We start from the raw sequence: 26715 nt of genomic DNA, 5'->3' as shown, positions 1-26715 counted from the left end.
TGATAGAATGTATTTCGTACCTGCTAAAGGACTGGATTTCCTTTTCAACCACCCTCAACCCAACTCTCTTGTAGTTGATGCGGTACAGCGGAGGGCTAAGGCTCCTCAATATAAGAATACAATCCAAGAAAAGGATAATAAAAAATTGGATGTGTTTGGAAGAAAGGTTTACTCTTCGGCTACGTTATTATTACGAATCGCAAATTATACGGCCCACCTTTCTAACCACAATTTTGATAACTATTCAAAGCTTACAGAGCTACTACAATATCTACCCGATGCCAAGAAACCCTTACTGAAAGCCATAGTCCAAGAAGGATATATAGCCTGCAATACTACTTTGCAGATGGCCATGGATGTGGCCGACACAGCGGCACGGGCCACGGCTACCGGGGTCGCAATGAGGTGGTCTTCCTGGTTATCATCCGCCGGAACTCCACAGGAGCTTCAGAATAAAGTAGATCTACCCTTTGATAAACAGAAGCTCTTCGCTAGTAACACCAACGAAGTTATTCATTCTGGGAAAGACTCCCGTACCACTTTACGTACCTTGGGAATGTACACACCTCCCTATAAACGTAAACATTACTATCCTTACCAACGGAGGGACGATTATGCGTTCAATAAGAATTAATCACGTCCCCAAGACAATCAGCGCTTCCGGCAGCGTCCTCAACGTAAGAGATCTCAAACGAACCGTTCATCCAATCAACCTGCACCTAAGCAGCAAATTTGACTTTCCCCGTCGAGGACCACATTCAGCGTACCATAGGACTCTTTACACATGTTTCACCATCGATTAAAACAGTACCTTCTTCACTGGTACAGTATCGCCACGGACAAGTGGGTTCTGAAGGTGGTACAATTTGGTCTCTCCATCCCCTTTCTATCAATTCCCCCCACCACCCCTCCTACCCCGTCCCTTTTCAGGGACCCCTCTCACGAACATTTGCTGAAACAGGAAGTTCAGCGCCTACTGAATATCGGTGCTATAGAGAGGGTACCAAGTCAGTTTCGGGGAAAAGGATTTTATTCCAGGTACTTCCTTACCCCGAAGAAGACAGGAGGGTGGAGACCCATTTAGGACCTACGCAAGCTAAACCGCTACCTCAGGAAACATCGCTTCAAGATGGTGACCCTAAATGCCATCATTCCGTCGTTGAACAAGGGAGACTGGTTTGCAGTCCTCGACCTGCAAGACGCCTACTTCCACATAGCGATCCATGTGGCACACAGGCGTTTTCTCCGCTTCCAGCTAAGTCAAGAACATTTCCAGTACAGAGTACTACCTTTCGGCTTGGCATGTGCACCCAGAGTTTTCACCAAAACCTTAGCGGTAGTAGCTGCCCACTTGCGCAGGCTGGGAGTGACAATTTTCCCATACTTGGACGATTGCCTCCTAAGAGGACAAACATATTCAGAGGCCAAACACATGGTGACAACAGCCTCTCAGGTTTTTCACTCTCTGGGTCTACTCATAAACATGCAGAAATCCTCGCCAGAACCTACACAAGATCTGATCTTCATAGGGGCAAGGCTCGATTCGAGAACAGCGCGCGCTTATTTACCTGCCGAATGTTTCGCCGCCATTCAAGATCTTGTTCACACGCTGACGTATGCTCCAACGATTCCAGTCAGAGTGCCGTTACAACTACTGGGACACATGGCTGCCTCAACAACTATTGTTCAAAATGCAAGGTTACATTTTCGCTGCCTTCAACACTGGCTGAGTACAGTATACACTCCGATGAAGGACAGCATTCACAAGGTGGTGGCGATACCATCACATGTACAACAATCCCTACAGTGGTGGACCAAGTCGTTCAATGTTATGGCGGGCATTCCTTTACACCGTCCACAACCGTCGAAGCAAATAACAACAGATGCGTCCCTTACTGGCTGGGGAGTGCATATGGACGACATGACGGTTTAAGGTCGCTGGTCTCCGCAGGAGATGCTCTTACATATCAACATTCTCGAGTTAAGAGCAGTACGTCATGCATATCAGCATTTTCAGTCCCATATAAGGAACACGACCGTCAGAATCCTTACGGACAATATTGCCACCATGTATTATGTAAACAGACAGGGAGGGGCTCGATCCCGATCCCTCTGTATAGAAGCGATGCACTTGTGGAACTGGTGTACCTGCATCAATACCATCCTGACAGCCACCTATTTGCCGGGTGTCCAGAATACTATTGCGGACTCACTCAGCAGGCTGTTTCCCCACAACCACGAGTGGGAACTTCGCACGGACATTCTACACGGTATTTTCGCCCAATGGGGGGTTTCCCTCAATAGATCTGTTTGCTACTGCTGCCAATGCCAAGTGCCCCTATTATTGTTCCAGGGCAGGGATCGGACATCGCTCCTTGGGAGATGCTTTTCTCCACAATTGGGGAACATCACTGCTATACGCCTTTCCCCCGATCGTCCTAGTTCCCAGGATCCTGGAAAAGATCACTGTAGAAAGGGCTCGAGTAATTCTCATAGCCCCAGCTTGGCCACGGCAGCCTTGGTATTCAATACTCCACCAGATGTCCATCAGGACACCGTACACCCTTCCTCTGCTTCCGGATCTCTTGACTCAGGACAACGGCTCCCTTTCCCATCCGAAACCCGAAACATTACACCTCACGGCGTGGATGCTCGCTGGTTCAATCCAGTCGAACACTCATGCTCACAGAGAGTCAAGCAAGTATTAGTACACAGCAGAAAAGACTCCACTCGAAAGACCTACCTCGCCAAGTGGGCCAGGTTTGAAACGTGGTGTAGCAGTGATGGTAGGGATGCTTACGTCGCAGGGATATCCCAGATACTTGATTACATTTTACGCCTCCACGACACAGGCCTTGCAATAGCCTCGCTGTGAGTGCATCTAGCAGCAATTAGTGCTTTTCATCAAGGTCAGGATGGGTTTTCTGTATTTGCTCATCCCATCACAAGGAGATTCCTAAAAGGACTTACAAACCTCAACCCACCATGGCGACCACCAGCACCTTCCTGGAATTTAGACTTTGTTCTGGATTCCCTGACACACACCCCCTTTGAACCCTTGGCTACGATACCGTTGCAACTTCTAACCACAAAATTGCTTTTTCTGCTTGCCATTACATCAGCTCGCAGAGTGAGTGAAATAGCTGCATTCATGTCATCACCTCCTTACACAGTGTTTACTAAAGAGTCGGTAACGTTGAGATCTCATCCAGCTTTTGTTCCAAAAATTTGTTCGGATTTTCACATCAACGAGCCAGTTGTTCTCCCCTGTTTCTATCCCAAGCCTCATGCTTCAAGGGAAGATGCACTGTTGCACACGCTCGATGTGAGGAGAGCATTAGCCTTTTATATCGAAAGAATGCAACACTTTAGGAAATCGGACCGTCTAATAGTGTCATTAGCGGATCGAACCAAGGGACAACCCATCACTTCCCAATGGATTGCGAGGTTAATAGTGTCGTGTATTACAACCTGCTACTCCATACATAACAAACCTCTTGTGTGTGTTCCTAAGGCCCATTCTACGAGAGCAGTAGCCACGACTACAGCTTTTCTTAGAGGTGTTCCATTCCGAGACATTTGTCGAGCAGCAACATGGTCATCTCATTCTACCTTTATGAGGCATTACGCTGTAGTAAACCAATTTGCTGCCGATTCCTCTGTGGCTACGGCAGTTCTTTCGCATGTCCAAAAACTTTAATTCCAGAGCACTCAAGTGTTTGAGTACTGCTCCGAAGTCACCTGGAGTGGAGCACCCACGGGGCCACTCGAAGAAGAAGAAGAAGTTACTCACCCTATGAAGTAACGATTGTTCTTCGAGATGTGCCCCGTGGGTGCTCCACGACCCACCCTTCCTCCCCGCTCCGGTATTTTTCATTTTCTCGTTTCAGGGAGCGGCTGAGAGGAATTGAGCAAGCCGGACCGCGCACAACACATCAAAGGCGCGAACGCCGCCTCGGGCAGCCATGCATGCGCGGTCCGGCGGACCACGGCTCTGATAGCTCTCCGATTCGCGGCGCCGGGATGGGACCCGACACCTGGAGTGGAGCACCCACGGGGCACATCTCGAAGAACAATCGTTACTTCACAGGGTGAGTAACTTCTTCTTCTTGCCCAAGATGTCCTGATTTCATACATGAGAATGTCAGCGTACTTGCACAAGAACACATGGCCAGTGTAGACAGGAAAAGCAAGTTTTTGCGCAAGAGCGGCCACTTTGGCGCAAGATCACAGGGAATCAGTGCTGGCTCACCAGGTCTGCATGGTTTGGGGGAAGGTGTAGGGAAATTGAGCTCAGCTGGGTTGCAGAGTGCGGAAGTCTGGGGATCTGGGCTGGGCTGCGGGGTGGGAGTGCGTGTGTGTGTGTGTGTGTGTGTGGAGCTCAGAGCTCAGTTTGGCTGCAGGAAGAGGGAGGTGCTGGGGCTAGACTCAAGGGGGGGGCAGGGAATTGGTGCTTGGCTCAGCAGTTTTGTGGGGCTTGGGGGAGGTGCAGGGAAATGGGCTTAGCAGTCCAGTGGGGGGAGGCATGCAGGGAACCAGTGCAGGGCTCAGCTGGGCTGAGGTGGATGGGGGAGGGCATACGGAATAGACGGGCAGCTCAGCTGGGCTGTGAGGGGCTGCAGGGAACTGGTGCTGCACTCGCTTGGATTGTGGGGGATGGTTTTGGGGAAGTGCAGGGAACCAGCAGGGTTGGGAAGATCAGTTGGGTTGCAGGGGATAGAGGTGCAAGGAGCCGGGAGGGGGGGGGGGGGGACCAGGAGCCCTGAAATGACCTCCCCTGGTCCAAAAATCCCTCATCTGGGACCAGTCAGGTCCAGAGTGTGCCAGTTCAGAGAGGTCCAACTCCTACCCAAGTCCCCTCCTTGCACCCTCCCTCGTAGCCAGACACCCTACCCCCAATCTGCTCCTGCTTCCTCCCACTGGCCAGACACCCTGCAACCTACCTACCACCCAGACCTTGCCCCCTTCCGCCTCCCACCTCCCTCCCAGATCCTGTACCCCATCCCTATCCCACTCCTTAGCAGCCCTGCCATCCACCCTAGCACCACCCAGTCCCTGGCCCCAACACCCTGTCTCACACCCCAGGACTCAGCACCACCCTGGCCCTGGCCCCAGCACACTGCTATCCACGCTGGCACCCAGCAGCACCCTGTTCCTTGTCTCAGCACCCTGCTAGTCACCCTAGTGCCCAGCAGGACCATGTCCCTGACCCCAGCACCCCGCCACCTGAGCCAGCATCCTTCCACTCAGCAGCACCCTCTCCCCTGCTCCCACGAGCACATTTGGGACCACATTAGTGAGGCTTGGGGGTCTTTGGAGGGTTGTCGGGGTTTTTTTGCATCTCACTTGTGTGGCCCCCAACAAACTTTTCTGTGGGTCAGTGACCCTTGACTCAAACCAGGTTCCTCACCCCTCTCATAAATAGCGACGAGGAGTCCTGTGGCACCTTATAGACTAACTGTCTATAGTTAGTCTATAAGGTGCCACAGGACTCCTCGTCGCTTTTGCAGATTCAGACTAACACGGCTACCCCTCTGATACTTCCTCTCATAAATAGAGACAATGCTAAAACGTTTTGAGTTTGACATATTTTATTTAAAAATGAAGCCTGGCCAACAAGCCGCCAATTGGGGCCAAACCCCCATCTCACTGCAGCATCATAACACTCCTGCACTACCTGACCCCAAATCTGAGCCTATCATACACTGGAACCCCCTGTCCTCAGCCTCTTACATCCCCAAACTCCTGCATCCCCACATCCTCAGTCTTCTGCCACCACACTCCTGGACCATCCACACATGGCAAGTCTGTGTCCTGAGCCCGTCATACTCACAACCTTCTTGCCCTGAGTCCCTCACATATCCAGCCCAAACTCCAGCACCCACACATCCACAAGGCCATGGCGTGCTCAGCACCCCAACCTTCCACCTGAGCCCAACACTCCCGAGCCTGGAGCCCCCACCCCGAGCTAACATCCCCTTCTCTTGCATTCAAATTCCCTCCCAGAACTTGTACTTCTCATCCCTTCCCACACCCAAATCCCTCATTCCCACCCTAGACCTCCTGTCTCAACTTAGAGTGTATAAGGGCTGGGGATAGCAAGTGATGGAGAGGAGGGGAACAGAGCGGATGAGGCCTCAAGGAAGGGGGGTGGGGGGTCTTGGGGAAGGAATGTGATTTTAATGCATTTGTTGGGATTTTCATGAATTGGTGGGTCCCTTCCCCCTACACATTTTTTTTTTTTTTTTTTTGCTTGACAAACCTAGGGATTCCTTGAAATTCTAAAAAGCTGAAAAGGGTTCCTTGGCCAAATACAATTGGGAAACACTGACTTAGACAGAAGTAAGAGGGGAAAGTCTTCTAATAGAGTAGCTTTATAGCACAGTATTTTGCAGTGTAAACCACAGAAAGTTTAGTACAACAATACAGGCATCTCAGCAGTGTGTTGATACTTTAAATCAAATAGAGTAAATTTAGATCATACGTAAATTATATCTACTTTGATTTAGCTAATATTCATAATATTTTATGCTTTTCACGTACACATTTTTCCCCTTTGAAACTATAAAAAAGGAAAGAAGTATATTAATGGTGAAAACAATAAACATTTGATTTCTGAAGAGTTTATTGGATAACAGAGTTTTTAATTTGTAGCATTTCAACAAAATATCAGGTGCTTCACAGAATCAGACATTATAGTTCCTGAAGTCTGTGAGAGTGTTTAGAGCAGTTTTTCAGCTGATGGATTCTTCTGTCTCAAAGCAGGAAATCACAGTTGTTATAATTGAATAATTATTGCAAAAATGAACATTAACACAATATTTTCTTTCAGTGATAAATAAATTTGAGTTTACACCACAATATAAATTGGTTCTCTGTTGGTTGTGAAAGGCACGTCAGCGTCTCATAATTTTTTTTCTGAAATAATAAAAATGAATGTTATTCTGTAGTGCATAATATATTCTTAGCATTCTACTAATAATGCAATTTACATCTATTTAAGAAAGCATAAGATATTCTCTCCTGGTTTGCTTTTATTCTACTTATTTTTAAAAGAATACTTTACACATCAATGCTGTTTATTTTTCAGGGAAATTCAGGGCTTGGCTTTAGCATTGCAGGTGGTACGGACAACCCACATATTGGGGACGACTCAAGTATTTTCATTACAAAAATCATAACAGGAGGTGCAGCTGCTCAGGATGGAAGATTACGGTATGTTAACTAACTGTGTTTGTTCCTTTATCATAAAGGGAAGGACAAAATATTTTGATATGGTTTATTTGATTTTTCTTCAAGTTGTGTAATTTAAACAACAATTTATGCAGTTTATTATTTAAGTAACAAATATTTTTTACATAAATTAAAAGGTGTTCATTTGTTTTGTATTTAATTCAACATCTCTAACCCAATGAAATCAGTTTTCTCAGTTATATGGTATAAATATATTGTACCAGTTTTTTAGAACATTAGAATGGCCATACTAGGTCAGACCAAAGGTTGATCTAGCCCAGTACCTTGTCTTCAGACAGTGGCCAATGTTACATGCCCCCCAGAAGGAATGAACAGGTAATCATCAAGCGATTCTCCCTCCTGCCCGCCATTACCCATTCCCAGCCTCTGACAAAAAGAAGCTAGGGACACCATTCCTACCGATCCTGGCTAATAGTCATTGGTGGACCTATCCTTCATAAATTTATCTAGTTCTTTTTTGTACCCTGTTAAAGTCCTGGCCTTCATAACATCCTGTGGCAAGAAGTTGCACAGGTTGATTGTTGTATGAAGAAGTACTTGATTTTGTTTGTTTTAAACCTGCTGCCTATTAATTTAATTTGGTGATCTCTAGTTCTTATGTTATGGAAACCAGTAAATAACTTTTTCTTGTTTCTTGGTCTTCCTTAATTCAGTAGGACTGTTAAAAACAGGTATGTTTTTAATTTAAGAGCATTTCTTGTCTAGAAGCCATCAGGAGAGAGTCTCAACCTTTTATCCAGCCTGACAGGAAATCCACAGGTCACGTAGAGGTATCTCTAGCATCTGCTCTACGTTTTCCCTAGAGAAAAAGGCATGGCAGGAAAAGGCAGAACACTCTTCTGATTATGGACCAGCACAAAAGTTTTAGTGGTATTAAGGATATAAGCGACTAATCACGTATCCAATAAGCATAAGCTTATTGGATAGTCGACTAGTCATATGACTAGTCGCTTCCTTCCCTTGCTGTCTCTATCAGAGAGATGCATCAAGGGGGGAAGCAGAAACCAGTCCTAGGGGGTGCTGGCTTAAAAGCCGGTTCCTCCCAGCACCTTCTCTGCGGGGAGCAGGGGAGGTAGACACACAGTGGGCCTATGCTAGATGTCCTCCAGAGAGTACGCTGCTTAAGAGAGTACGCTGATTAAGTTCGCAGCTGATACCAAGCTGGGAGGGGTTGCAACTACTTTGGAGGATAGGGTCATAATTCAAAATGATCTGGACAAACTGGAAAAATGGTCCGAGGTAAAAAGGATGAAGTTTAATAAGGACAAATGCAAAGTACTCCACTTAGGAAGGAACAATCGGTGTTACACGTACAGAATGGGCAGCGACTGTCTAGGAAGGAGTTCAGCAGAAAGGGATCTAGGGGTCATAGTGGACTGCAAGCTAAATATGAGTCAGCAGTGTGACGCTGTTGCAAAAAAACAAACATGATTGTGGGATGCTTTTAATAGGACTGTTGTGAGCAAGACTTAAGAAGTCATTCTTCCGCTCTGCTGTGTGCGATTAGGCCTCAGTTGGAGTATTGTGCCCAGATCTGGGTACCACATTTCAAGAAAGATGTGGAGAAATTGGAGAAGGTCCAGAGAAGAGCAACAAGAATGATTAAAGGTTTAGAGAACATGAGCTATGAAGGAAGACTGAAAGAATTGGGCTTGTTTAGTTTGAAAAAGAGAAGACTGAGCGGGGACATGATAGTGGTTTTCAGGTATCTAAAAGGGTGTCACAAGGAGGAGGGAGAAAAGTTGTTGTTCTTGGCCTCTGAGGATAAAACTGCAGCAAGGGAGTTTTAGATTGGACATTAGGAAAAGCTTCCTAACTGTCAGAGTGGTTAAACACTGGAATAAGTTGCCTAGGGAGGTTATGGAATCTCCATCTCAGGAGACATTTAAGAGCAGGTTAGATAAATGTCTATCAGAGATGCTCTAGACAGTACTGGATCCTGCCATGAGGGCAGAGGACTAGACTCGATGAACTCTTGAGGTCTCTTCCAGTTCTAGTGTTCTATGATTCTATGGCATGAGCAGGGACTTAATCAGTCTCTGCTTGTGCCACTTCTGCTGCAATCCTGCTTTGAAATGTAAAAGAGCCCCAGCAGAAACGCAAAAGCCCTACAGGGAGTGCAGGGCCAGCAGGGCTTCCTTTTGAAATGTATATGCACCCCACTGGGGTGCATGTACATTTAAAAGGCTCAGGCATTGCAGGGAGTGCGGGGCCAGTGGAGGACTCCTGCGCTACCTGCTGGGCTTCCTTTTGAAATGTATAGAGCTCTACTCGGGCTCTTGTACATTTCAAAAATTCAGGCGCTGCTGGGAGTTCAGGGCGAGTCCCCCACTGGCCCGACATGTCTTCCACTTTTGAACTGTAGGAAGAGCCTAGCAGGGATTGGAAAAGATCTGGCTCTTAACATACAACTCGCTGATGTGACCAAATCAAAAACTCACAAGTATACTCAACGTACCAAACTGGGTGTACCGATGAATGAAACTGATGTATCTAGCCAAGTCCATTTGGAAGATCCCGGCATCGGTGCTCTCAACTTCAAAGAAAGTGGATAAGAAGTACTACGTAGCACTTTATGGGGGTGGAATTCCTCTTCTCCCACCCTTCCCCAAATTCACTGGTAGTCGAAGTAGCCAGTCAGAGGGGGAGGCAACACCAGTACCCCAGAACACCAAATCATGAGAGAGAGAGAAAAAGAATGGATGCTATGGGGAAGAAGTTCTATTCATCAGCTTCCCTCCAACTGATTATTGCTAATACGTAGCCCTGCTAGCAAAATACTCACACCAGATGTTTGAATCCTTCAACTCCTTTATTCAGTACATACCAGAAGATATAAAGAAACAGAATCAAACATGATGGAAGGTTCATTGATTTCCTGCACAGTGTTACAAGCTGCATTGGATGCAGCGGATACAGCAGCCAGGTCCATGCCATCCACAGGGGTGATGAGGAGAGGGTCATGGCTGTAACTGTCAGGGTTCCCCTGGGAGGTTCAATCGAACATTGAAGACCTTCCGTTCCAGGGAGAGAAACCCTTTGTGGAGGCAACAAACTTCTCTCTCCACACTCTCAAAGACTCTAGGGTGACACTACACACACTGGGAATTCAGCTTCCTGGAACCAAGAGAAAACAATACAAACAATATAATCAAAGGTTCAGCACACTAGTGTATATACAACAGCAAAGGCCCTACGAGACAAACCCGATGAAGACAACCAAACGAGCATCCATCATCGTCCCAAGCATCCACCTCGTGTCAGCAAATTTGAAGTGTTGGTCGAGGGTACAGCAGCCCCCATTCCTCCAGGGGAGGCAGAACTAAGGAAGCAGATATTCAGAAACAGACTCTGTGAATTTTACGTGGCATGGGAAACCATCACCTTGGACCAATGGGTCATAGACCTAATATGAACTGGATACTGCATACCATTCACAGCAGTTCCCCCAACCCGCCCCCCTTCCCTATCCTTCTACAGGGACCCTCTTCACAAGTTGGTTCTCCTGGAAGAAGCGCAGCACCTCCTAAAACTATGCGCTATAGAGGAGATAGCTAGCCTATACATGGCTATCTACCCTCGACCTCACGGACACATATTTTCACATATCAATCCATCCGGCACACAGACAAAGCCTCAGGTTTACCATCAAGGACTCTCACTATCAGTACTGGGTGTCCAGTTCGGCATTTCCGCAGCACAGGAGAGTCTTCTCCAAAGTCCTCTCCGTGGTAGCTGTACATCTTTGAAAAAAAAAATATTTCCTTATCTCGATGATTGCTTGATCATGGCATCCATCTATGGGGACACTGAGTAATCATTGGAGACAACAAGTGTGCTATTTGACCTGCTTCGACTCCTACTGAACTTGGATAAATGCACCCTCATTCCTATCCAGACACTGGAGTTTATAGGAGCGCAGCTGGACTGCACCCAAGGTATAGCTCACTGTCCACCCCCCACCCACAGATGGTCACGAATACACGATCTGATCATGTCAGTACGGAGCTGCCCACACACAATGGCACGCACATACCTGCAGCTACTCGGATACATGGCTGCGTCCACGTTTGTAGTCCCAAACACCAGACTACGTATGAGGATGTTCCAGGCATGTGTACGCTCCGTGTATCACCCCCAGACACCATTTGCTTCAGAAGAAACTCCATGTACCCAATTGATTCAAAGCCACCCTAAACTGGTGGACGGACAGAAATGACGTCTGCATAAGACTTACATTTCAGACACCAATGCCATCCATTACCATCACGAAGGATGCGTCCCTCCTGGGATGGGGAGCCCATATGGGGAGTGTGGTGCTACAGTGACAATGGACACGCAAAGAGTCCTAGCTTCACATCAATATATGGGAGCTCAGAGCAGTGAGGAGGGCATGCTCGCAACTACTCTTTCGTATATGCAACGAAACTGTAAGGATATTGTCAGGCAATGTCGCAAGGATATATTACATAGACAGGGGCGCGAGATCTTGCGCCCATGTGCAGAAGCAATGAGAGTATGGCAATGGTGTATTGTACACAACGTGAATTCTACCACAATGCATCTCCTGGGCAAGGACAATGACCTAGCGGATGCCCTCAGCAGACAATTCCCACAGAACTACGAATGGGATATCAACAAATCCATCTTAAACAATCGTTGCAGGAGATGGAGGTTCCCGGTAGTGGACTTGTTTGCAACATACATCAACTCCAAGTGCCCCCTATACTGTTCCAGGGCAGGCATTGGGCCACAATCTCTAGGGGTGCATTTGTAGTTTGCTGGGATTTCCCATGGGTGTACACATTTCCACCTGTACTTCTCCTGCAACAAACGGTACTAAAGATCAAACAGAATGCGGCCAGGGTCATCCTGTTAGCTCCCAACTGTCTGAGACAGATTTGGTATCCTACCATATTGCAGCTGAACACACGTCACTTGTATAGGTTTCCCCTGGTATAAGCTCTTTTGATTCAAAACACAAGACACATACCACACCCCGGACTCCACATACTCAACCTGTGAGCCTGAATGCTTATTGACTTTCAGACAGCAAGCTAACCTTGTCCCAAGGGGTCAGAGACATTCTGATTAACTCCAGGAGACCCACTACAAGATGGACTCTACCTGCAGAAGTGGGACCGATTTGCAGCCTGGAATTCAGATCACACATGGGATCCACACAGGGCCATGATATCAGACATTCTAGAATACATCGTCTACCTGCAGGACACAGGACTACCAATTAGTTCCATCAAACTACATTTGTCAGCTATATCAGTGATACACCCACCCATACAAGGATATTCTGTTTTTTCCAACCCGTGTGTTAAGAGATTTTGGAAAGGGATACAAAACCTGTGTCCACCATGTAGAGATTCAGTGCCATCATGGGACTGGAACCTCATGTTGGACACAATCATAGGGCTGGTTTCTAGATTCATAGGGCTCAGGAGATCATCATGTCCAGCTCTCTGCCTAAAGCAGAACCAGTCCCAACTAGATCAACCCAGTCAGGGCTTTGTCAAGCCAAGACTTAAAAACCTTTAGGGATGAAAATTCCACCACCTCCCTAGGTAACCCATTCCAGTACTTCACCACACTCCTAGTGTAATAGTTTTTCCTAATATCCAACCTGGACCTCTCCCATTGTAACTTGAGACCATTGCTCCTTATTCTGCCATCTGTCACTACTGAGAACAGTCTGTCTCCATCCATATGAGCGCATTCCAAAAGATCTATCACGACTGCTTTCCAGCAACATGGGCTTCAGCCAACATATTTGCGCAACATTATGCAATTCAGACCTTTGAGGACTCAGACACTAGATTTGGGTGTATGGTCCTGTCCAACATCGAACGCCACCGCCAAGCAGGAATACTGCTGCATAGTCACCTACGTGGAGCACCCACAGGGACCCTCGAAGAAGAAGGGAAGGTTACTCACCTTGTGCAGCAACTGGAGTTCTTCGAGATGTGTCCCTGTGGGTGCTCCAGACCCACTGTCCTCCTCTTTGCTCAGGGATAAGAGAGTCCGGTGTAGAGAAGGAATGGCCGCATGCAAGTGTGCAACCATCATTCTGTGCGATTGCACAATACCGCAGCACACGCTGGCGGCCGGGGGTATGCTAGGAAGAATCTAGCTGACACGTACGTCCTCAAAAAATGAGGTTTACAGGATCTCTTGAAAAAGGCTTTATTTTTGACAGATCCGCATCTAGACTGCCATTGTTTCGATAAAAGCGCAGTTTTGAAAAAAAAGCGGCAGCCATGTTTATGTTAATGAGGCGTGGGATATTTAAATCCCGGCTTCATTAGCAATTTCGACATACCTAATCTACATCTCTCTGTCGACAGAGAGGTGTAGTCTAGACACACCCATTCAGTTGAGACAATCTTATTGGGTATGTCTACACTACAATGTTCGAACTAACGGATGTTAGTTCGAACTAACATTCATAGCCACTACACTAGCGCTCCGCTAGTTCGAATTTGAATCGAACTAGCGGAGCGCTTAGTTCGAACTAGGAAAACCTCATTTTACGAGGACTAAGCCTAGTTCGAACTTACTAGTTCGAATTAAGGGGTGTGTAGCCCCTTAATTCGAACTAGTGGGAGTCTAGCCCTCCCCAGGTTTCCCTGGTGGCCACTCTGGCCAACACCAGGGAAACTCGTCTGCCCCCCTCCCGGCCCCGGACCGCTTAAAGGGGCACGGGCTGGCTACGGTGCCCGTGCCAGGTGTAAGCCTGCCAGCACCCAGCCAGCAGACCCTGCACCTGGCACGGCACAGAGCCACCCACCCGATGTCCCCCAGCCCTCCCCCTCTTCCCGGGACCAGGTTGGCGGCTCCCGGGAGCTTGCCCTGGACCGCAAGAGGCGGGCACCTTCCTGGGCTAGTGCGGACATCGTGGACCTCGTCCACGATCTCCGCACTAGGCACAGGAAAGTGGCCGTCTAGGGCAGGAGAGCTGCCAGCCTGGCCACCCAGGAGCAGGTGTGCATGAAAATCAAGGGGGTCCACTGAGACCCCTGACCCTGAGCCCTGAGCTTACAATGGCCGTCCTGGGTCAGACCAAAGGTCCATCTAGCCCAGTAGCCTGTCTGCTGACAGCGGCCAACCATAGGGACCCTGGAGGGGATGGACCGAAGACAGTGACCAAGCCATTTGTCTCGTGCCATCCCTCTCCAGCCTTCCACAAACTTTGGGCAGGGACAGCACTCCTACCCCCTGGCTAAGACCACTCCATGGACCCAACCTCCATGACTTGATTTCACTTCCCTTTAAACTCTGTTCTAGTTGTAGCCTTCACAGCCTCCTGCAGCAAGGAGTTCCACAGGTTAACTATTTGCTTTCTGAAGAACAACTTTCTCTTACTAATTTGAAGCCTGCTACCCATTCCTTTCCTTTGGTGTCCTCTAGTCCTTCTTTATGGGAACTCAGGAAGAACTTTTCTGAATGCACCCTCTCCACCCAACCCCTGCTTTTAGAGACCTCTATCCTGTCCACGCTCCATCTCCTCTTTTCTAAGCTGAACAGTCCCAGTCTCTTTTGCCTCTCTTCATCTGGGACCTGTTCCCAACCCCTGATCATGTTAGTTGCCCTCCCCTCTCCCAGCCTTTCTCTTCCCCTCTCCCACCTCCTTTTCCCAGTCTCCCCCAGTTTTGTTCAATAAAGACAGAGTCAGTGTTGGAAGAAACGTTATCTTTATTTTGTACATCAATAAGAAGGGGGGCTAGGGAAGGGTAAGTGGAAGGAGGTGAGGGAGGAATGGGGTACGAGCCCCCGATGGGGAGGACTGGGCTGGCTCTGCGGGCTTCTGGGGGTGGAAGCTCTCCTGCAGCCCCCCGATTGCCCCCTCTCCCCAGATGGCAGCCTGCGGCAAGTGCAGCCGGGCTGATGGCCGAGTGGTGTGATGTGCCCAGTGTGGGTACTCCGGGCAATCCAAGCCAGGACTGCTTTGCAAGCGGGGCACCCCTTAGAACTGTCTGTCCGGGGTGGGGGTCGGGACCCTTTAAGCGCAGCCCTTGGCTAGCCTGAGACAGCAGCTCCACGCTCTAAGTCCTCCTCTGATGCCCTGCCGGCACTGCTTCCGGCCATCCTTAAGCCCTGTTCAGGGTCCACTTAATGTGGACTTGCTAGTTCGAATTAGCAAAACGTTAATTCGGACTAGTTTTTAGTTCTAGACGCGTTAGTTCGAATTAGCTTAGTTCGAATTAACTAATTCGAACTAAGTTAGTTCGAATTAACGTTGTAGTGTAGACGTACCCATTGAGACTATAGGGCTTCTCCACATGACTCTGATTCTCCTATGTAACAGATGGGTGTAGAGAACAACAGTTAAGGTTAGGAAGACCTTTGCATATCTCATCTCACAATTAAACTTCTACCAAGTTACTCCAGGTATTGCATCCACTATTGACAGTGAATACACCTAGAGTGCATTCAGATATTTTCCAGTGACTATTTCCACCTCTAGATAAAGAGTGAAGGTAGCATTAGCATGTACTTTAATTCTGTGTTTCCTGAATTTCAGTGCTTTGAATTTTGCTAAACTTGACCTTTTAGAAGGGTGTGAAATAACTCTGGGCAACCTGAAGTGCTTTAATGAAGGCTTTTGTCAGTTAGTTCTGTAGCTAGAACTAATTTAGTTCTTCGAGTGCTTGGTCATGTCCGTTCCATGTAGGTGTGCATATGCCGTGTGTACGAATATTAAAAGCTTTTCCTCCTCAGTGGTACTGTTGGGCCAGCTGAGGGCCCCCTTGAGTGGTTCCTGTATATCAACGGATATATACCCCTGCTTGCCCTACCCCCTTCAGTTCCTTCTTACTGCCTGTGATGATTGTTGGAATGCTCCTTGCTTGTGCTTGCAAGTGTGTCCTTAGTGGTCTACCTGTACATAATTTAGCTATAAGTAGTTTAGAAATGTAATCCGTTAGTGTTACTTAGATAGTAGTAGCAGATCTTCCGATGGCTGCTTCTCCTTGATGTGGAATGCCTGGGCCACACAGCTTTAAACCGTGCTTGCACTGTTTGAAACCTATGCCCTACAGCAGACCCCACAATGCCTGCTTCAAGTGTCTGGGGGAGGAACTATTGTCCGGGAGCTGCAAAATTTGAAGAGCCTTTTAGCCCAGGACAAAAAAGGGAGAGGGACTCCAGACTAAAACTTTTGCTCAGAGTCATCTCTCTAACCTCAACCAGAACTGTGACATAGTGTTGGTACCTTGCTGGTTGCTAGGCTGGGGCTGTGGGAGACCCCCACTGGCTGTTGTCTGTACCACGGCCCAGCAGAGTAGCTGATGGGACAGGGAGGTAACCTGTTCCACCGGTTACCTCCCAGGGAGAGAAACAAAGGAAGGAGGGGAGGCCACCCCCTCGCTGGTGGGCAGGGCTGGAAGGGACGTCTTTAGTTTCTGTCTGGGAAGCAGGGGAGAAGGAGCTAGGGAGGGGGCTGGGATTTTAGGGCCCAGCCACCCCCCATCTCAAGGGAGGGGGGCACTGAGGCCTCCTAGCCCTAGTTCCTGTAACCAGATTACATCTGTGCTGTGCTGTATCCTGGAGAAGCAATAAACTCCCTCTATTCTACTGGCTGGTGGAGTCTGTTTGTGCCACTACGGAGGTGCAGGAGGTGGGGGAACCCCGATGGGCCGCTACAAGAATCAACACCAGTAATCCAAAGTATACCAGCATTGATGTGGGAGTCATCGGGGGCACCAAGACCTTCAGTGGCACTGAGCTCTGGTACCACTTCTCAGCACTGTTCGCAATCTCTGGTGCTGCAGAAGAAAAAGAGACCCGCATGGGCAGGTCTTCGTCTCAGCATGAAGACAGAGCACATCCACTGGCAGGACACTTTATAGCTCCAGCGACCTTGTTGCACCTGTGTGCTCCTGATAGGTGCAAGTTGAGCTCGGAGTGGGTGGTCAGCCTTGACTTACAGGACATGCCTGTGGAGTACGTCCACCAATCCTCCACACCAGACACCTTCGACACTGCTTGTCGTTTGATAGAGCTGATGTCTTCTCTGAGCTCGGCACTGCCGACTGATTGCCATGAGGAGGCCTGCAATTTGGCATCATCGAACAGGCAGTTAGTATCAGTAGCAGCGCCATCAACATCAGTGTTGATAGACACTCCTCTCCACCTCCCAGCACCAGATCATCTTCTGGCACCAGCCCAGGCTCCTGAACTGGGCCCACCTTCAACCCATATGCTCCCACCACAGCGTGTTTGGCACTGGGGTAAGCTGAGCACAATGGCCCACCACCATCTGACACACAGTTTTCTGGCACCAACTAGGAATGTTAGATATCTGGTAATTGAATGGTTGAGTAACCACATAAATTCTTACCGGTTACTCGACTATTCTGTTGTCCCTGAGTGTGAAACTGGCAGACAGTGCAATCCAGCTCGACTCCCAGGGAACCCCCTGCCACCCTGTGCTGCTGCCTCTGTCCAGACCAGCTGCTTGCCACCCAGCGCTGCTGCCTCTGATACAGAAGCAGTGCGGGATGGCAGAAGCTCCTTTTCAAGGAGTCCGAGCTCCCTGTGGACAGAGACTGCTGTGTATTTGCAAGCGGGCGGGGGGGAGGGGGAAAAAAGGCTGCCATGAAGCAGCCTCTGTCAGTGGTGGCCTGGGCTGGCTGCAGAGAGAGACTGGGCTGGCAGTAACCTCTGTCCGTGGGAGGTCTCAGCTCCCTGCAGACAGAGGCTGCTGTCAGGGATGAGTCTCTCTCCGCTGTGGGCCCAAGGTTGCTGTGGACAGAGGCTGTGCCATGGGCTGCAACAGGGTGGGGGGGCAGGCAGTACCGTGCAATCAGTGCTGAGGGAAACCAGCTTTTAAGCTGGTTCCCGCTCCCTGCCCCCTATGCTGACTCTTGATATCGAAGCGACAGGGGGAATGCATAAGAGCATTAGAATGATACTGGTTGCTCACCAGAGTGCTACACAAAGGACTCTGGCACACGGACACCAACACGTGGCACTGCTGCTTCTGCCACTGTCAGCTCCTGCTCAGCCGTTGAGCCAGTAGGAAGACTTTGACATGTTCGAGGCTGCCAGGGACCTCATAGCCACAATGGCTCACTTTCTGCCGTGGCTAGCTGCCTTAGAGCTAGGGCAGTTGCAAGCCCCTTGGCCTCCAGGCATGGAGTTGGGCTCGGCACAGGCACTGCATGCCTCACAGGTAGGACTCTGCCTCATGTCACTACCGTTTCCCAATATGTGCCCACCCTGGTGTGGTACTGAATGCTCTTCAGACTCAGCAGATGAATCATTGATATCATTCCAAAATGGGTACCGCTCCCATTCCCAGCACTTACCTGTTCTCTGCCCCAGACTGCTCACCTCCGCAGAGAGCCCTACAATACCTCTAGGTCCATTGTAAGCTAGCTTTCCACCTTCTTAGTACTTGAGCCAGTTGCACATCACTGAGGTTCTTTTAGGCTATTGCTGAAGGGTCCTTGGGTCCAGCTCTCTTCTTTTAAAGAATTTCCAAATGTGTGTTCTGGAATACTACAACTAGTCAGGTGTACCCAGCTTGATAGAACCAGAGTTCACTCTACACGAGTGCAAGCTGCCACATCAGCCTCATTGAGCGGATGTGTCATGAGAAGGCTTATGTCATGCATCCACCTGGTGCTCCATTGGCCAACCTGTAGTGAGAACTGCACTTCCATTATCTCTATAGTCAACTCTGCACTGATGACTGCTTGTGAGTCAAATGTGTGTGGAATATGCATAGGGACCTTTGCTTGAAGAGAGGAAGATGTTATTTACCGATAACTGGAGAGTCTTCTAGATATGTGGTCCCTATCTGTATTCCATTACCTGTCTTACATTCCCTCTGCTTTCAAACTTTAAGATGGCAAGAGGGAAACTGGAGAGGTGTCAACCTCTGTGCTGCCTATTATATCCTCATTTGGGAGCATGCACACATGACGGTCATTGGACACTGGTAAGAAACATTTCCAGACCTTGGTACATGGTAGGCACGTGCACCCATGTGTGGTATACAGATAAGAACCTCCTGTTATAGATAACCGCCTCTTAACGGAAGACATTTTGATCTTTAGACAAAATATTCTGTATAAATCATTTATTATTTCCTTTGAAATTGGACTTGTTTACATTGCAGTTTCAGTACTGTTTTTATTTTAAAGAATATTTAGTCTATGTATTTTAAATAATGTATGATACATTTTATTGTATTATTATTATCAACTTGTTAAAATGTTATTGGACACCTAATATGTTCAGGGCACTATAATACCTCAACTAAATGAAAGCATTGGTGTCCTCAGGGTTAACGATTGTATATTACGAGTAAATGAAGTGGATGTTCGTGATGTGACACACAGCAAAGCAGTTGAAGCGTTAAAGGAGGCAGGATCCATTGTGCGGTTGTATGTCAAAAGAAGAAAGCCAGTCACAGAAAAAATAATGGAGATAAAACTTGTTAAAGGGCCTAAAGGTATGTGTCAAGTATAAAGCTTCTGTTACACAAAAAAAGAAAAAGTTGCCATCAAATTGCAGGCCTCAATTTCTTGGTGAATACACAGAAATTGTATTAGTCCACATTACTAATGGAACTTTTGAGGATTGACAGTAACAGAATAATGCAAATAACACAGATAAATTTTAAGTGCAGAGATAAAGTTATTAATTGTTCTGGCACACTTCACCTAGCAAGCATAATATTTGTCTTTAAATGCAAGGAATTTGTGAGGAGTTAAATCACTTCCTTGATAATAGTCATTTTTAAGAGGAATACTCTGGTGATCGCACTGGAATAAACTTTTCATGTAAAAAATGACTTTTTCTGCTTGTTTCTGTACTTATACGTTATGGAACATCGCAAAGCTATTCTTCTAAGTGATATAATTGGGTAATCATTACAGTTACAGTAACTTGAGCTGTGTGGTTGCCTCACCTACATTTCTCTGTAAACGTTGCATCTCCGTCAAAAATTAAATCTCTTTTTTTTGTTTAAGGGAGCGATCTGATCATTTTACTATGTTGAAAAAAATCAGTTATTGTTTTCACAGGTATAATTTGCCTGCTCAATAACCTGTCATGTTAAATTATTATTATTTCTATAGCATTGTAGTGGCTCAGGTCACTATTGTGATTATCATCAAATTAGTATTAAGAGTTTTAAACGATCTGTGGAAAAATAACTTTATTTTCAAGCAGGACTTGGGTTCAGCATAGCTGGTGGTGTTGGAAATCAGCATATTCCTGGTGACAACAGTATCTATGTAACCAAAATTATTGAAGGAGGTGCAGCACATAAAGATGGCAAACTTCAGATTGGAGACAAACTTCTAGCTGTAAGTAAAGGCTGTACTTTCCCTTCTGGGCATACTACTTATTGGTACATACAAAACAATGCTCTAATTCAGTGAAGTATGAAGGGAGCTGTCTATAGACCAGGCAAGACAGATCCATCATACATATTGTATCTAGAACTTAGTACAAACAGATTCTTGCAAAGAAATGTAAATATTGTAATAAATTCTCCTTCTTCATAGCTTCTCAATTCAGAAAATAACTTGGTTAAATATTCTATTTAAAAATCAGACCTGAATCCTGTAGCAATCAATATGCTTCGTTTCCAGGGTTTGCCCTTAAGTCTCTAGAGAAGCGGGACAATTCCAACTTTTAAAATAGCCTTTGGTACCACTATCATCTATTGTCCTAAAAATCCGTAAAGGGTAAGGAATCCAGTTACTTTTTTCTGCATACCTGTAAGTAAGGATGACTCGCCTGGAAGTAGATGTATCTTCTTATATTGGTTTACAAAGTTCAGTGCTATTCATTAGTGTTTTATTTAGGTTTTGTCTGTCTTTCAAAGCAAGCGCATGAAAGCTGACTTGAGCGCGTAAGAGAGAAAAATAATGCTCTTCTCACCAGTAACCCTATAATGTCCATAGCATACTCCAGGGGTCTCATCATGAAACTAGGAGGCAGGTTTTAATTCCAGCTAGTCCAGCCAGGTACAGTCACACTGAATAGTACTTTACTCTGCAAAAGCAAAGAAAATATTCATAGAATAAAGTATGACTGTCAACTAATTGCAGTTTAACTCAAGCAATTAACTCAAGCAGTTAACTGTGATTGCCGTTTTAATAACACTGTTAAACAGTAATACAATACCTATTACATTTATAATAAATGGCTTTGGGTGTTTTTCTACATTTTCATAGGTATTGATTTCAGTTACAACAGAGATTACAAAGGGTACAGTGCTCACTTGTATATTATTTTTTGAGTTGTCAAGCAGTTAAAAATTGAGTAATCATGTGATTTAAAATCATAATTAATTGTGTGGTTAATCACTCTGTTTAACAATCATAGAATACAAATTTAACTGTTTATGTGTATTCTGTATTGTTTAGCAGTATGATTAAAAACTGATTAATTGCAATTAATTTTAAAATAATTTGACAGCCTTAGAATAAAGTGATCCTTGGTCTAAGAGTAAGAATCTGATCCTTCCTTTTTGGGGTTGGTGGGTAATCTGTGGATTAGGGAGATGGTATGGCAGCAGAGAGAACTATTTTCCACAGTGACATTCTATCATGTGCCGAAAGTGTCCGTCTGCTATGTACATTGGACAAACATCTCAGACACTTCGCCAAAGGATTAATGCCCACAAAACAGATATCAGACAAGATCACAAAGAAAAAACAGTTTCTTGCCATTTTAACCGGAAAGGACACTCTCTCAATGACTTAACCACCTGCATTCTGCTACAAAGACCTTTTACATCTGCACTTGAAAGGGAATCCTCTGAACTGTCATTCATGTTAAAATTCGACACTCTCCGGGAAGGAATGAACAAACACTCAAACTATCTTACCCATTACCAAGATAGCTTCCCCAATTATCACCTCTAATACCGTTAACTCACAAACATCCCACTCTCCCCACTTCTAATATCAATTCACAGACACTTACCTTCCTCCCCCCCCCCCCCCCCGCATTCCCCTCCTGTTCTGAAATGTGATTTGTCCTTTTCATATGTGTTCACTTTTTTTTTAATTGTATCCTTTGGTATATATGGTTGTGACTATTTTCTTCCACTATTTGATCTGAGGAAGTGGGTCTGGCCCACGAAAGCTCATAATCTAATAAACCATCTTGTTAGTCTTTAAAGTGCTACATTGTCCTGCATTTTGCTTCAGCTACCCCAGACTAACACGGCTACATTTCTATCACTATTCCACTAGGGAGGTTCCCAGGTTTACCTAGCAGCATGCTTCTATTGCAATTCAATTGCATGGCACAGAAAGAAATCTAAAGACAGCGAGAAAGCATCCATGTTGATAGCTGTATCTCCAGTAGTTCATGGCGGATTTATGAAACTCAGAGATCCAAACTCCTAGTTTGCAGAGCTATACTTTCTCTTCACTTCAGTGCAACCACAGAGTTTCGTGCCCAAGCCCCTCTGAATTGAGTTTACGGAACAAATTTCATTTGAGTACCAAATGTGATATTATATAAGCACTGAATAAACATTTTCAACATAAGTATTTCAATGTGTTACAGTAGTGCCCTAACCAGCATCAGGACCTCATTATGCTTGAATTTGTATAGAGACAGTATAAGGGTCAGTCCTGAAAATTAGTTTTGGTGCTGTCTGTGTATAAAATCTCCATCGGTCATTTGGGCTCTGCAGGCACAGGCAAAATTTTAAATTGGCCTTCAGCATTTGGAAGATGCTATATTGAATATTCTGTACTAGCCACTGCTTCTAAATTGGACCGAGATGCTAATTCTACCCAGCACAAGTTCTGTTTCTCTCTGACATTAGTGGTGGAAAGCCAAACATAGCACATCGTTTCCATTTTCATCTCTAATTCCAGTTGGGTGGGGGAGAGGAGAGAAAAAAGTCTGTGTCAAGTTTCTCAAAAATGAGTCTTTAAATTTAAGCTATGTCCAATTTAGGTACATTCTTCAGGTCCAGGGAATTAATTGGAAGCAGTGAGTATATTTGGGTATGTCTACACTACCACCCTAGTTCGAACTAGGGTGGTAATGTAGGCAACCGGAGTTGCAAATGAAGCCCGGGATTTGAATTTCCCGGGCTTCATTTACATCTTGCCGGGCGGTACCATTTTTAAATGTCCGCTAGTGCGGACTCCGTGCCGCGCGGCTACATGTGGCACGGACTAGGTAGTTCGGACTAGGCTTCCTATCCCCAAGTAACGGTAGTTACTCTGCCCCGGGCTTCCTGGAATCAGCCTCTGATCAGTTTCAACAGGCTGAATCTGGACGCCAGTTCCGACTTACATACAGATTCAACTTAAGAACCCCAGGCGTCCCCAAGTCAGCTGCTGCTGAAACTGATCAGCGGCTGATTCCAGGAAGCCCGGAGCAGAGCAATTCTGCCTCGGGCTTCCTGTAGTCAGTGTTGGTCAGTTTCAGCAGCGGCTGACTTGGGGACGCCTGGGGCAGAGCAGCTAGGGTGCTGGTGGATTGGTCCAGTAGTGCCGTGGAGCGGCGCTACTGGAGCAACCCAGCAGCACCCCAGCTGCTCTGCCCCAGGCATCCTGATTCAGCCGCTGCTGAAACTGACCAGCAGCGGCTGAATCAGGATGCCTGGGGAAGAGCAGCTGGAGTGCTGCTGGGTTGGTCCAGTAGCGCCCAGAGCGGCGCTGCGGGACCAACCGGCAGCGCCCCAGCTGCTCTACCACAGGCATCCGGAGAAAAGCCTGGACTGCTGGGGGGTGGGGAGGGGGGGCGTACTAGCTGTGCCCCCCCGCCCCACTCCCCCGCAGACCAGGGAGACGCGGGCGGGGGACTGAGATACACCACGGTCCCACAGCTCGGGTCCTCCGCGGCTTTGCTCCGCGGCTCCCTGGTCTGCTGGAGACCAGCAGACCAGGGAGATGGGGAGCAAAGCAGCGGAGCATGCCGGCAGCGGGACAGACATGGCGCGTCTGGGCTGTCCGCTGCTCGCATGCTCCCCGGCTTTGCTCCCTGTCTCCCTGGTCTGCTGGTCTCCAGCAAACCAGGGAGACGGGCAGCAAACCCTGTTCGTAACTGCGGATCCGACATAAGTTCGTAACTTATGTCGGATCCGCTTAACTCGGGGACTGCCTGTACATAGGAGTTAAGGATGTGAGCATGTACCTGTTTCAATGATTAACTGACAAGCCTGGGTTCATTGGTTAATCCTAATGGCTACGTGCAGCCCTCACTCTCACTTGTCTCTGTTTGAGTTGGGGAGAGAGGCAGAAGCCAGTGCTCTTGGGGAGCCAGCTTTTAAGCCATCCCCCTGTCCCTTGCATTGCTGCCTCTGATGCAGAGGCAGTAGCTCGGGGTGGGAGGGACTAGGTGGGAGCCGGTGCGTGTGTCTCTCCACCTCCTTCCTCTCCTCCCCCCCCCTCCCCCCGGCATGTAAATGTTTAACCCCAGTAAATTTCAGCATTTATAATGTTTACAGAATTAAGTGCACTTTAACATCCCCCATAGGACTGTAATTCAGTTTTGGGAAAACCTTTCCCCTTTTATTTATGTATCAAGATGACTGATGTCTGGAGTGAATGTGCAGGATAGAGCAGTGTAAAGCCACAAAGGCCTGAAAATGGTTAATTAAAAATATCTTTCAACTAAAGCATAGTTTTGTAAAACCTTTACATATTTTAAAAGATTTACATTTTTAAAATACTTTAAAGGATTATTGTGAAGATGCTACACAGAATACAGTATAGTCTTCTTTCTCAGTCCTAGTTATACAAATGAGGAAAAGTGGCATTCAAAACTAAAACTGTGAGGTGAAGTCAAGCTTCGTTGTATTTCTGTTTGTATTTTATCAGTGAAAGTGTGAAAATGGCACTTGCTCGTTTATCATTTCTCATTTGTGTATTCAAATAATTTCATCTCACTTTTATTACAGTTTTTACTAGTGTTAACGCTTGAAGAATGTGATGTGGATTGTATGCAGGTTTGTGTATCAACACACTTGTTAACTAAGTTCTAGTTGCATGGACATATTCTGACCTAATCTACAGCTATAGAATCTCACTGTGCCAAACATGACTGTAACTTAAAAATAATTCTGTTGACTTCACTTACTCTGGATTTATGGTGTTATAATTGTAAGCAGAATTTGGATTGTTAGGGTTAGACCTTGGTTATTCTCTTTAGTTTGTCATTCCATTTTTAAATATTATGCAACAGAAATGGAAAATGTTCAGAGACATGAAAACAAGTGATTTAAAACAGAAAAATATCCATATGTTGGAACTAAGTTTTTAAGAGTTGAACCCATTAACAGTTAAACTTCACTAGGTTCCTGAGGAGTTGGCAGCCAGGACCTTGTGCACATTAGGATGCTGCCAGAAGCATAACCTGTAGCTCCGGGATGGCAGCTAGGATGATTCCAGTGACAGAGGCCGCAGTACGGTGCCAGTGACAGAGCCCACAGCATGGGGCCAGCAGCCGCACCACTGCTGGCAACAGAGCCTGCCACATGATTGCAGTGCCAGCAGCTGGGACCCTGCTGGCAGCAGAGCTGCTGACTGAGAGCTTATGGTGTTGGGCCAGCAGCTGGGACTATGCCAGCAGCAGAGTCCATGCTGTGGGGCCAGCAACTGAGACCAGTGGCTTGGGGGAATCCCTTCAACCACCCTTTCCTCCCTACTCCTACATCTCTGGATAAAACGTTTAACCGTGTAGCTAATGAATTTTCAATGGTTACACAGTTACTATTTTTGAACATTTTTTATGTTCCTAGTTGGAAAGTAGGGATGTAAAATCCTGTTTAATTGGTCAACCGGTTAACCAATTAAGGGGGACACCTCCCTGTCCCCCCAGTGCAGCTTGGCTGGAGCAGCCTGGCTCTCCCATCCCCCAATTTGCTCATATTAATTCCATTGTAGGATATGAAGATGATGCGTGCATACTTGCTTGAGATTTTTTTCTTTTAGTGGTATCCATATGGCTAACCCTAGCACCCTCTGGAGCAGGGGTGGGCAAAAGTGCCTTCTGAGGCCAGATCCGGCCCGCCAGGTGGGTGGATCTGGTCCATGGAGGTCCTGCTGCTTCCCTGCCCCCACGCAATTAGGGTTGAGGGGGACGGGGGAGTGCGCGAAGCCTTCTCCACTCTGCCGCCGCCCTGTGAGCGCTTGAAGCTCCTGGCAGGGTGGGAGGAGGCTTCGCTTGCTCCCCCTGCCCTAGGTCTTAATTGGCCTAGGGGCAGGGGAGTGAGGGAAGTCCCCTCCTACACCAGGGGCATGGGCACCCTGGGGGAACGTGGGGTGGGGGCAAAGGCACTCCCTGATTCTCAGACCAATCATTGTCTGGGGGTGGAGAACCCAGAAATATCTTACCCCCTCCCCTTCCGCTCAGTGCCGCCCCCCCACCCTCCTTCCTGTGCAGCCCATGACCATTTCAAAAATTTCCTAAGTGGCCCCTGGCAAAAAATTATTGCCCATCCCTGCTCTGCAGCCT

General features: G+C 47.1%; 1 protein-coding gene across 11 annotated transcripts in view; it reads left to right on the top strand.

Annotated features, from left to right (window-relative positions):
* The window catches only part of DLG1 (discs large MAGUK scaffold protein 1), a 360352-nt gene that overhangs the window by 172680 nt on the left and 160957 nt on the right, over positions 1–26715 (top strand). For 6 of the 11 annotated variants that reach the window (XM_075938333.2, XM_075938331.2, XM_075938327.2 and 3 more), the window contains 3 exons: positions 7091–7215; positions 19557–19726; positions 20446–20585. In XM_075938333.2, the coding sequence (XP_075794448.1) occupies positions 7091–7215; positions 19557–19726; positions 20446–20585 (435 nt within the window). The remainder of the gene's footprint in view (positions 1–7090; positions 7216–19556; positions 19727–20445; positions 20586–26715) is intronic. The other 5 variants (XM_075938332.2, XM_075938334.2, XM_075938325.2 and 2 more) reach the window with 1 other exon arrangement.

This window comes from Pelodiscus sinensis, chromosome 10, assembly GCF_052426305.1.
Source record: "Pelodiscus sinensis isolate ZL-2025 chromosome 10, ASM5242630v1, whole genome shotgun sequence".
Taxonomy (NCBI): domain Eukaryota; kingdom Metazoa; phylum Chordata; order Testudines; family Trionychidae; genus Pelodiscus; species Pelodiscus sinensis.
Note: the sequence above shows the minus strand (reverse complement) of the source record. Positions and strands in the feature narration are given on the sequence as shown.